The 12,503-nt window shown below is 32.7% G+C and overlaps 2 protein-coding genes across 4 annotated transcripts; one reads left to right on the top strand and one right to left on the bottom strand.

Annotated features, from left to right (window-relative positions):
* The first annotated feature begins 1,789 nt into the window (after nt 1-1,789).
* Nucleotides 1,790-7,600, top strand: LOC108219980 (uncharacterized). The gene is made up of 7 exons (XM_017393590.2): nt 1,790-2,088; nt 2,164-2,232; nt 2,710-2,829; nt 2,915-2,989; nt 3,253-3,387; nt 5,335-5,476; nt 7,237-7,600. Exons 1-7 carry the CDS (start codon nt 1,852-1,854, stop codon nt 7,395-7,397), a joined length of 939 nt encoding a protein of 312 aa, XP_017249079.1. The 5' UTR covers nt 1,790-1,851; the 3' UTR covers nt 7,398-7,600.
* A 1,167-nt stretch (nt 7,601-8,767) lies between these two features.
* LOC108220379 (MICOS complex subunit MIC10) lies at nt 8,768-12,216 on the bottom strand. Of its 3 annotated transcripts, XR_010292149.1 has the most exons (4): nt 12,036-12,216; nt 11,227-11,330; nt 10,617-10,723; nt 8,768-9,042 (listed from the first exon to the last, which is right to left on the bottom strand). XR_010292149.1 is itself a non-coding variant. In XM_017394130.2 (3 exons), exons 1-3 carry the CDS (start codon nt 12,157-12,159, stop codon nt 9,037-9,039), a joined length of 234 nt encoding a protein of 77 aa, XP_017249619.1. In that variant the 5' UTR covers nt 12,160-12,213; the 3' UTR covers nt 8,768-9,036. The 3 variants fall into 3 exon arrangements, 2 of the variants coding, with proteins under 2 accessions (XP_017249619.1, XP_017249618.1); XM_017394130.2 differs by lacking the exon at nt 10,617-10,723 and having other exon boundaries at nt 12,036-12,213; XM_017394129.2 differs by lacking the exon at nt 8,768-9,042 and having other exon boundaries at nt 10,543-10,723.
* Between the last annotated feature and the right edge of the window lie 287 nt (nt 12,217-12,503).

The raw sequence follows: 12,503 nt of genomic DNA, 5'->3' as shown, positions 1-12,503 counted from the left end.
CATCTTTTCATCATATATAAACAAAGTTAGTTTTTATTTTCAAGATTTAAAATTTAAAATTCAGAAATAAAAAAATAGAGAAAAAGTAGTTATTTGATATTGAAACTATAAAAGTATTTTGATTTTCGTAATATTGAAATTTCTATTATTTGAAAACTTTCTTCCATTAAACACACTACAATTTTAGCTTACTATTATTTAGGAAATCCTTTTGTAATAAGTTCGAAACCGAAAAAAGACAATTTTGAAACTTTTTGCCAATATATTCGGTATCAATCGAAAAACTTCTTTTCAATAATTTCAAAATCAAAAAAGTAATTTTGAACTTTCTTCCAATACAGCGAAATTGAAAAGAGCAATTTTTGTTTTCGATATTTATATTTCAGAAATTCTATAAAATTGGAAACATAGAATGGGGCGCGTCTCAACGCCCCTCGGTTTTGCTTTATTTTTGATATTTTTAATTAAAAATATAATTTAAAACTTTCTTCAAATAAATTTGATACTGAAAAAGGTAGGTATTTTTATTTTTGATCTTTTGAAAAAGGTAATTTTAAAAAAAAAATTCAATATACTCGAAGCTAAATAATGTAGTTTTTATTGTTAATATTTTCATCCAAAAATTTCAAAACATTAGAAAAATAAAAACGTAGCTCGTTGTTCTCCTTTATATAAGTATATATATTAATATTGATCGATTGATTTTGCATCATTTTCCGTAAAAAAATAAAAATTGCAGCATTTGAAAAAATAAAAAAAATATTTTTTTTTGACGAAAAGCAAAAAATTTTACTCCCTCCGTCCCTCTCATTTCTTATCGTTTGGGTTGGGCACGGAGGTTAAGAAATATGTATAAAGTAGTGGAAAAGAGAAAGAAAAGTGGGTGAAGTGGTGGGACCCATTGATTTTTAATGTATAAAAAGAAGATAGTTGAGTAAAAGTAGTGTGAAAAGGAAAGAAAAGTGAAGAAGTTGTGGGACCCATTGACTATTTTGGGTAAGTTTTGAAATGTAAAGAAATAGATGGGACATCCCAAAAAGGAAAGTGTAAAGAAATGGGAGGGACGGAGGAAGTAATAGATAACTGAAACCCAGCCGAGACAAACCCTCGAACTGTCAATTACAACCTGATTAAGAAACAAAAAACGAGCTAAACATATAGCCGCTTTGTTTTCAGATCGTTTAACAGATAGAATATTTAAATTCTTTATACTAAAAAGTATTACAATCAAATCTCGAACAATCCAACCTATATCAGTTGTGAACATAGTAGCATCGCAATTGACCTTCACATAAACAGCAGTATCTCTGTAGCCCAATGTTCAGAATTATCAGTTACATCAACCGATATTGGATCAACAAATGACCCCAAAAGATGAACAATTTTATGTCGTGAAAGGTGAGCTCTTACGATATTCACCACCGTGCCATATCTAATACAAGCCTCACGGATTACCCAAAATATCATGTAACTCTTTCTTAGAAACATTACCGAGACCCATAACAAAACACACAGAAACGTCAAAACAGACACAAACATCCCAAAAAGATGGGCACGACCTTAATGACAAGGTACTCAACAAGAACTCACCCAAAAGGATTAGATCTTGGTTTTATTGATAAAACTAAGAAATACGAGAGAAGATGGAAGAACGAAGATGATTAATCAGAGGGGATGAAGGATGAAGAGCGGAGAAGTGGGGGTTAGAACTTGGAGTCGACTCTCAAAACTGCTTAACTAGAATAATTACAGCTATTAAATAAAAATAAAAAATAAAAAATATTAAGAAGGCGCATTTATGCTTGTTTGAGAATATGGATGAACAGAATTGAGATAGGATAGAATATAAACATGATAATTGGTTGTAAGTCGACATTATTCAATGCCGGAATAGTAACTCCGGCGACTTGTAATAATGCGATTTCAGCACCCCCTTACTATAGATACGATAATAGCTACTGCTCATTCCGGAGCTCTTATTATAATACATATTCTTTGAATTTGAAGAAGAAGAAGAAGAAAAAGAAAAGACTCCAATGTGCATGCTGCTCTTTAGTGCTTCCTCTTCTTCCCTTTCCTTTAGAACAGGTTCAGTTTTAATCCACATCTCTCACCACTGACTCAACAAGGGGTCTTTATAATACACTTGTGTTTTGATTTTAGGTGCTTGTTCCGTCGGAGACCAAGACACTTCATCTGTATGAGGCAAGATATCTGCAACTCCTCGAGGAGGTATATATTTTTTTACGGTTTTTCTATGGTGTGCCCGTGGACGCAACGCTAAATTTCATGTATTTAACTCATTTTCATTTTGATTGGCTACTACTTATTAATAATAGTGAACCCTCTGCATATATACAAAAGCTCAGCCAGTTAAAACAAGCTAAATATATCAAATTTAATGCTTAGCATGTGTCATTGGGACACACCAGCCAATCCCATTTTTTAGAAAAATAATCTTATTGTTATTATTACTGAAAGTATATGTCTCCGCTGTCTAGTAATAGTTACGGGGACATGTGCTCAACTTATATAGTTTGACATTTTTTTGTCATTCAAATTTTATAAAATTGTACATAAAATTTGAAAATATAGGGATGTTTTCCGCCCTTGTCTCCGCTTGTTTCCATTTTATGTAATAGTGTTGTAAGAACGTCTTCATTCCGTCGCTATTATCTGAAATACTTCTCATCATTTGGTTGGTTGCAGTCTGTTTCTAGGCAGAAGAACTTTTTTGTGCACTTTGTGTTGGATCCTATAGTAGTTGGTTATGCAACATCAGGACCTTCTTTTGCTGCTCGATATGGTTGTTTGTCTGTAATAGAGAAAGTAAGCATCTCTACTTTTATGAGATATATATCCAAATATAGAATGATATTAGATAATCACTTTTACCTTTCGTTTTAACATGTAGGTGGAGCGACTAGATGTTGGTGCCTTGGTCTCTGTAAGGGGGGTAGGCCGTGTCACAATTGCAAAATTTGAGCAGGTGAGGGATCTTTAAAATTTGAAGTTTTTCATTTTCATTGTGCCCTATAGAATGTGAAGTTTGAGTATTATGAACATATAATTAAAGCCTAATTAGAAGATAAATACTTCTAGTACTGCCTGCATTACTAAAGCTATATGTAACTAAAACCAACTCTTGTATACTTCCACGACTCTGGTATTAATAAAACTTCTGCATATAGTTTACAAAACTTGTTCATAGTTAAAGATGTGTTCAGATTCTTACCTTTATATTATTTTTAGTCCGAGCCCTACTTGAAGGGAATGGTCCTACCACTTCAGGATAATGTACCAGATGACCTTAGCAATATTAGCAAGAAGGTGCTGGAATTGAAGAAAGCACTTCACAGTTTAAATAGCTTGGAAATAAAGTTGAAGGTGATCTCTCTTTCTCTTTCACACGCATATCAAAACATGTATTGGTGTATGGTTACCAAGTTTCTTGTTTAGCATCAATTGAGTTGCAAGATCTTTTTCTTTTCGATATTTTGCTTATGCACACCTTTTCTACCATCTGCCTTTTTCTAAGATGCTGATTGCTGATTATATGTATCTTCATTTGCATCATCTGTCCATGTCCGAGCTTATGTTTGGCCAGATTCTATTCAAGGATGGGCCAATAGTGAGTTTAAGTCTATGTTTTGTCATGTGCAGAAGTCATATATACATGTTCGTTTTTCAATCAATCTTAAATAAAATTCAGCCAACTGCCTTTGCAAAATGTTACAGAACTTAATCTCCCTTGTCTGAGTAAAGATTGCATATTCCAGATAAGATATTTAATGCTTTAATGCTAAGTTTGTGTATTAGGAAAAAATGAATAACCCATTCTTTAAATCACTCAGCCACGTGAACAGTTTAGTCACAGCTAGGTCATAAAAATAGCACTTTAGGAATGATTGTGATTGATTGTATAGTTTGACTGTTGCCTAGATTATGCTCTGCATGTAAGTTGTAAGAAATTGGTAGTATGTATATATTCATATGGATGAGGATGAAATTACCTCTCATGTCAATTTTCTTGCCTTCTCTTTACATGGTGTCGGAGCTGGATCCAAGACCACTGCAAACCTTTTAATAATTAAGCAACCTGATCCCGTGGCATGATATATACCATTTACCACACGTGTTTCATAGTGATACAGGATGGGACTATATCCTCCACTTAATTTATTGACTATTCTTGTCTCCAGAACCATCCTGTATCTCTTTAATTGAGTATTTATGATTGATGACCTCACCTAAGCTTCCTAAGGTCTATTGGATTACTATTATCAGCAATTAATGTCAAATCACTAGGAAGACAAAATTGAATTTATCCCAAATGCAACTCTTTCGTGCAACTTCATTCAGCAGAGATTTACCAAAGAGTTCATTTTAACCTTGCTACCCACTAACTAAACCAGAATTAAAATGTGGAACGGATTGATGATGGTTAAGGCTTTGTGAATTATGTTCAACCTGTAAACTTTCCACTAGTTGTGTTAAGCGGCGAATGCAACTTCTGTTATACTAGCTTATAACCCGTGCTATCACGTTGACTTATAATATTTGTTATTATATCATATATATTTTAATATTTAATTTTTTAAAGGAAGTAGAAAAATAGTTATGAATTTTATAACAAGAATTATGTTATATCAACAAGACCTCTTTTTATTTGGTTTTGAACATTAAAAAAAAAAAGTCGTATTCTTATTACAAAACCTACTTCTATTTGATTTAACCAAAACCTCCTAATTTGTTCAGAACATAAAAAGAATAGGATATGTATTTTATTTACAAAACATGATTTTGCTTGATTTAGAATATCGAAAGTGTAAATTAAATTTTATATCTAAATATTATATATAAATATCTTCTATTATCATGTAATCTTAACCGTTTATAAAAATTAAGATCTAATAATTCGTATTTATTATGGGGTATTTAGAATATATAAAAAATAAAAGTCATATCTATTTGATTTTTACAAAACCTTCTTTTATCTTGTTTTAAACATAAAAATTATAGGAAAGGTATTCTATTGACAAAGGCTACTTATATTTGATTTAGAACATAGTGAGTATAAAATTTGGTTTCTATTTAAAGATTTATATATAATTTTTTTTTATTATGTAATCTTAAGAATTTATCGAACTCTAAGATCTAATGGTTCGTATTTATTCTACAGTATTACAAAAAACAACCAAATTATTTTTGTTATGCTTGTTATATATAAGAATATAATTTCGTTTGCAATTCCTCATCAATATTATGTTTACTTCAATAGCAGTTTAGAAATTGTATGAGTTTTTTACATATGAGGCTCTATTTTCCTGATAGGCCCCCAAGGAGGCAGCTCTGCAGACTCAGACAGCTAACTCATTATCTTGGTCTGAGAAAGAATTTCTAGTAGATTGCGAGAAATATTTTTTACCATCCATTGCCGAGCGTGTATCCTTTGCAGCACTTCAACCTATCTCAGGTACTTCCACCTTATTAGATTATATATAATTTCTGTCCTTATATATTTAAAAAAAATCATTTTAAATACTGGTAGAGTAATTATAAAAAAATTGTAATTTTCTGCAGAGAACTTTGACACCAATATACACTGCAGTTTGTTACCCTGTCCACCTATATGTTCTCCTGTTTCTTTATATTTGTTCTTTCTCTTCAGATCGTTTATCAAAGTCTGAGTTTATATAATTGGCCCTAGTTATTTAATGTTGGGTTCAACACTTCAGTATTAACCTGAACTCTGAGACCTACTTATTGGTCATGTATATTCCTTGTGTGTATTTTGTTTTGTTATCTCTGCCCATTCACATTGGTACTTACTGCTCAGTTATTACCTCATTTTCCCCTATCCCTGATAAGGTCGACAACTAGATTCACTTAAAAGCTGGGGGAAACTTATTACAAGGCATATGACGAGACTTAGCTAGAACTTTTGGGAGCATCATACTTGCTGGACAATTTTTAAATGAGTTAATTGCATAACACATCCCTTTGATTTCCACGTTAATAGGTAAAAATAGACAGAAATGGACCAAAAGGGTTCATAATGCAGCGTCAAAACATGTTATGGGATGCATTGTGCAATTATCTAAAGTTTAGGTAACAAAGTTCAATTGACCCGAACTAAAGGGATGCATTTTGCAATTAACTCTTTTTAAATTAAGTAATCATAACTGAAATCAGGACAGACAAAAGATGGATGTCAGTGACAATCAAGCTTTGACTTGTAGTAATACTCAGCCGCCCCTGGCTATCAACTATCTACATACAAACATTTTTACAACATGGTTATGAGCTTGGTTTCTCTACAGTTGGAACTTTACTTGAGGGCCCTTTCAAATTAATGGTTTATACTGCTCAAACTTAAGTTTACACCTCTATCTCATATTTTGAACCCCATTCATGTGCCCATATATGTTTGGTGCATTTCTAAATATATGCCATTTTTGCTCTCTCTGTTTATATATACACATGTCATCCTGTATTAATAATTAATGCATCTCTTTATTTATTAGTAATAAATTGCTCAATGGAAAGTTAATGAAACTTTGTAGATAGTAGTATGCAAAGTATGTAACTCTTCTCAAAAAAAAGAAAAATGTATGTCTGTACTTGATTGTACCAAATCCACTGAATTTTGTGTCCCTATATATAATAAAGAAGCAAAAGAAGATTTATGATGGTTATATTATACCCCATTTGAGATTCATGAACACTTAGGAAAGAAGTGTTAAAAAATGTCATAATCCATATACGCTTTGGTTGTCTCATTGAATACAAAGTGTTCAGGTTTTTAAGTGTATGGATTTTTCCAGGCTAGTCCCTCTCAAGAAGATGAATGATCTTAAAGCTTTTTTGCTTCCATTGTGATCTAAAGTCTTGTTTGTAACAAGTATATGTCAATTAGCGCTTTCCATTCCAATCTAAAACTAGTAGTATTATGTTTATGTGGCTTAACTGGCATGATCATAGGAAGGTGAAATATTTTGCTTTACGAATGGCAAAAAGAATAAGGGGACGAAGATAATTGCCTCAATCTGGACCCTTGGTTTTGATAGCTTTGTAAACATTATATAGGTGGCTGGAGCTGAAAAATAAAATATTATGCTCTATTTTACGATATGTATGATGCACCACTCTAGCATAGATAAATGGCGGAATATTATCTTAAATGTATAAATTACCATTTTTAAATTTTGAATATATTTAATTATGCTATTGAAGGAACATCTCAGTCAGAACTGCTAGAGCTGCAGAAAGAAAAGTTAAACGCAATGGATATCAAAGAGACACTTGAAAGGCTGGAAATGAGTTTGAAGCTTGCAAATAACAACATATCTGTGGTTGTAGCAAAGCTTGCTATTCAGTCCTTGAATCTGCAGTAAAATAGAATCACGGATGGAATTGTACCTTAGCCAGGGGAGATAATAAGCACAAGGATTGCTGCTCTGTATCAGTGCAAGCAATAGATTTCAGTTATGTACAAATTACTCCTTTTTTGTTGAATACAATTGCTGCTTCTGTAAGAACTTGAATGGAGAAAGAACAAATTAATAGATAACACGTGTATGTATGTTGCTTTAGACTAGTCGATTATACAGTGAGGTCATTTGTCCATATAGTTTGTCTTGATCATTGAGTACATTTTAATTTAGCCTCGCTTTTGTATAGATGATTCAGCCCACCAGAATACCCGCCATTGTTGAATTGTGATTTCAGCTAATGATCCTTTAGTTGCACATTACAATTCAACAATGGGAAGTATCCTGGCCAGTTGAATCATCTATACAAAAGTGAACCCAAACTAAAAGGTACGCAATGATCAACATTCGTGGCTTTCTTCGAAAAATTTAAAAAACATCTCATTACCATATTCTACTTTTAGCAAAACTGATTTCCGTCGGTGGATGAATCAGCCCAGGCTTTATTCAACACCTTGTGAATTCGCTCAACCCACTCTAATTAAGCCCAAATAATCTGAATCATAATAAGCGGTAAGATCCAACCATAATCAAATGACCCCTTATTCAAACGAATTGGTAAAACTGAAAAAATATTTCATTCAGATACTACCTCTATCCCAAATTAGATGTCCCCGTTGACTTTTGGCACGTAACTTTAGGTGCATTGACCGTCTACTTCCGAAATTTAATTTTTATTTTTTCTTTTATAAATGAAAATTTCATATTTTAATTTTTATTTGCAAAAATAAAATTTTAAAAATAAGTCACGTATCTATGCGGTCAATGAACCTTAAATTGTGTGCCCAAAATCAACGGGGTCATCTAATTTGGGATGGAGGGAGTATTATGAAAAATTATTTATCAAATAATATTACTTAATCAAAATTCAAATCAGATTAATTCAGATCATTAAGATATATTATCAAATTTGTCAAATGACCTCTTAATATAACTTATGAAAAAAGTAATTTTTTTCAAGGAAAAAAACATTGTTCTCATTCTGAAAATTAGGCATTTTTATATTTCTTTCCCATTTTTAACATCAACACTCCATAATTTACAAGTAATAAAATGGCAATCACTATAGAACAAGCAGAAGGTAAATAACAATTGAAACATGCTATTTTTCAAAAAACATTCAACTTGATTCCACATAACACATTTCTAACTAATTTTGTTCTCAAGATTGTGATCCAGTATACCACCGTTCTAAATACTGATGATAAGTTAAAATCCTTTTATCATCAACAATTGTAAAAATTAAGGTAGTTGCTGTAAAACAAACAAATGGCTGACCTCCAATACAGTATCTACTACATTACAACATTAAATGCTTAAATTCACTTCTACCATTTGACATGGAGCAAGATCATAGCCACTCCTAAACAAAAAAAAAAAAAAAGAAAGATAAATAGAGCTCGTTTAAGGCGCTGCAAAACAGATTATTAATCTCTTTTTCTATAAACTGAAAATTTTAAAGTTTAACTATCCACCACAACATATAGTACTAGGCGAACAATCTTGCCGTAGCCAAGATCTGATTTAATATCCGCATACTTGACTAGTCCTGAAAACGACAGTAAAAAGTTAATTCAATTAATATTCCAGAAAATCTCACAAGCAAGCACTACAACCTTGAGACTAATGCAATCTTCATAGCACAAAATATACAGACATATAGCCTTGTAAAGACGGTTATCATCTTTAGCAAATATATGCACTATGTCATCTGACCACACATTTATATAGAACAGCAAAAATGGACAAAAGTACGAGACTCATTCTGCAAGTCATCCCATGATTTGACTCCTAAATGAATGCATACACTACATAAAAAGCATACCGCTTCTATTGCTGAACTTCAAAAATGCCTCAACCAAGAATATTAATAAACTAACTAAATGCAACTCAATAACTAGAACAGAAGGGGGGGAAAAATAATCAATGCATAACTAATTGGACTGACTCTAACATTTGATCTCTTCGTTTAACTAACTCTAGTTGTGCATGACACCAAATTGGATGCCCCAAGTTGAGTTGCAAACTTGGGTAGCCAGCAAATATTTGTCTCTATTGATCACTTAATGTGGAGCAGAAAATAATTATTTTAGTCAACTATTTATTAGGATGGAGTTATCTAAATATTTATAATCTAATTAGGAACATTCCAGAATTAAGATACGAAGTGATAGATTACTTGGTATTAATTTATTAATTTATAATCAAAAAAATTTATTTCCTTTAATCTAGTAATTTCCTTACTCTCCAAGTTTTATCCTGTTAGGCCATCTATTTGAACAAATGTAATTAACATCATGAGAATTAAATATATTGCATCAATGTATATGTGATACATATCATATATTTATTTGTGACTGCGCTGATTCTGTGCTTAGATAGGCTTTGTCCCTTGTTTCAACCCTATTCCACGCCTTGTTCACTACTTGTACCTAAATGAGTTGCCTTAAATTTCGATATAAAAAAATCTCTGACTTTTTTCAGCTTATGAAAGCAAAGAATTTGATTCTATTCAAGTTCCAATTATGTGAAACAGTACTACAACTAGGCAACCTCCTACCGCTGGATCAATACAGCAAATTTCAAAGAACCCTAAAGGTCATACAAATCTATGAAAAATGCAAATGATTTGTGTATTATCATTATAAACTCTGGCTGGTATCCCTAATAACAATCCGTTTGGCAGATTATTTAATTAACTCTACTATATAATGACCAAGCTCAGAATAACAATTTAAGGAATCTACTTACAATGCATATATTTATTGTTTACACCTTTACACTTGCCAGTACCCACATTTCAAATCAGCAACACAAAGGATATGATCCATTGGTCCCCGTCACTGGAATGCTTCATTTTATAAATACTCCAGTCCCAATAACGGCCTTTCTTTTACAAATTCTAGGCAAATGTCAACTATCAACAACCATTATGAAATAACTGACTCAGTTATTCACCTATGAACAGTTAAACAAAAAACCCACAAGAGACGCATAACGACTTTTACTTTTGCGGCATTCCAAAATTAGGTCAAGTTCGGGATGATTTGGTGTGGTTCCTCTACGCCTAGGACACCAGAATATTGAACCATGAACCAAGAAAGGCATGAGAGAAAAGCATACTGGCTAGTGACTGTGAGGCCCAGATTCTTGATTGGAAGGGACAACAAAGGCACCAACAACAAGCTGCTTCCATTGACTTAAGCAAATACGTCAAGAAAACACCATCCCTGATAATTATCAACCTCAACAGATATTAATAAACCAAACTGTAGCATCATTATTCTGATTCCTGCAATGGTTGCTAAAGACTTGAAACATCTCGCCCTCGTCATTGTTTGACACAGTTGTCATAACAGTTGTCATAATGTTACAAACCATAGGGACGCAGAAAAAACTGAGTAGTACATAGACTAGAGTGTGGTAAGTAAAGATAGTAATCGATTGCCATGAAAATTATACTTTTATCAGCAGAATGTATAGTTCAAGCAGCACAAATGTGATATTGGATCATGCAATGCTTTACCAAGAAGAATTGTCTATGGTTAGGTTACCAATTGTGGAGTGATAAAAATGTAAATCACAAATTTTGGACTTCAAATACTAGCATGAGCAGATAAGCTATATTACAACTTACATCAGCAAAGAAAACACAAGAACGTATAGCATGATTTAAATCGCTGTCTTCACAGTAACATATTGTGATCAAAGTTAATGTCAGAACTGGCCATACCTTTGTTGAAGCCCCATCAAATTTAATAGAGCACTCTGTGTAAGCGGATCCAATACCCAATCCAGCACCAAAAGCTACTGATGCCCATCGGGTCGCAGGAGTTCCTGAGTAACAATAAAGTCATATAAAATGATTTGTTTTGGTCAAAGAAGTAGTTACTTGAAAGAGTGGTAAAACCCTTGAGAGAAGATCAAGTCCAGTACTTTAAAGCCCCAACACATGAAGATAGAGCAAAATGCAACATTTAAGCTTATTTTTCTCTGAGGACAACGTCTTCTCTATAAAATGTGAAAATGTATCTGCTTTGCAAGTAGAAATTATTTTCCGATTTCTTCTTATTAGATGGAACTTGAAAAAAAATTGTCAGCAAAAAAACTGTGCTGTCTACATAAAGCCTTGAGCGGAGCATAACATTCCATCGATTTCCCCATTTATGACATAAAGCAAGCAGTATTGTATAAATAAATGCCAGTATAGCTCGAGTCCGCTTTACAAGTAATAAAACATAGAAGAGAATATAGACTCCAACTTTGGAACAAAAGTAGCATTAGCATAATACAAGTTTATATCACCTCCAAAATGCAAACTCTAGTTTTAGTGTAAACATAAGAAACAAAAGAGATATATACAGCAAGGGGACAATTGAAATAAGCATTTGATAGCCTACACTGCATCGAAAAAGCGCCCTAGTTGAATATTAAGTAAGTTAAAGCATTCTAAGCAACAGTTGATCATCATATAAGAGAATAATAATCCTAATTGAACAAGAAAATAAAAGAGAAATAAAAAAGAAGGGATTGGGAGGTTACGGAAGAAGAGAAGGGCGGAAGCAGCGCCGGCGAAAGAAGAGTAAACGAAACGACGGATGCCCAGATCAAGACAAGCGTCCCACTTGTCATTAATATCATAACCTCCTCGTCTGTTTTCCGCCATTTTTATTTTAGGGGGAGACCTTCAGCCTCTCTTTATAATTCCCCGTATAATTACAGTCATCCCTGTGGATGGATATATTTGTCGATTCTACAGATCTATAGCGAATTCCACGTCATCTCCCGCAATTTATTTTCCTATTTGCTACTGATTATATATTATTTATTACCATATTAAATTGATATATTCTATTCATAACAATTTAAATATTAATAACATACTATTTTTAATTATAGCAACTAATATAGCCAATACCATTGAAGCACAATGTCTTACAGGTTCGGCAAATATTACATCACGTCTTACAGATCCAATTTAGCCAACGATTATAACCAACATTGGAGATG

Source organism: Daucus carota, chromosome 5, assembly GCF_001625215.2.
Source record: "Daucus carota subsp. sativus chromosome 5, DH1 v3.0, whole genome shotgun sequence".
Lineage (NCBI taxonomy): Eukaryota > Viridiplantae > Streptophyta > Magnoliopsida > Apiales > Apiaceae > Daucus > Daucus carota.
Note: the sequence above shows the minus strand (reverse complement) of the source record. Positions and strands in the feature narration are given on the sequence as shown.

Bases quoted from the DNA above. Each gene is read 5' to 3' on its own strand.
- LOC108219980 (XM_017393590.2), top strand. From the start codon at position 1,852: ATGATAATTGGTTGTAAGTCGACATTATTCAATGCCGGAATAGTAACT. The intron at 2,990-3,252 runs GTGAGGGATCTT...TATTATTTTTAG, and splicing joins CAATTGCAAAATTTGAGCAG to TCCGAGCCCTACTTGAAGGG. The intron at 5,477-7,236 runs GTACTTCCACCT...ATGCTATTGAAG, and splicing joins AGCACTTCAACCTATCTCAG to GAACATCTCAGTCAGAACTG.
- LOC108220379 (XM_017394129.2), bottom strand. From the start codon at position 12,159: ATGGCGGAAAACAGACGAGGAGGTTATGATATTAATGACAAGTGGGAC. The intron at 11,331-12,035 runs GTAACCTCCCAA...ATTGTTACTCAG, and splicing joins TTCCGCCCTTCTCTTCTTCC to GAACTCCTGCGACCCGATGG. The intron at 10,724-11,226 runs GTATGGCCAGTT...GATAATTATCAG, and splicing joins TTGATGGGGCTTCAACAAAG to GGATGGTGTTTTCTTGACGT.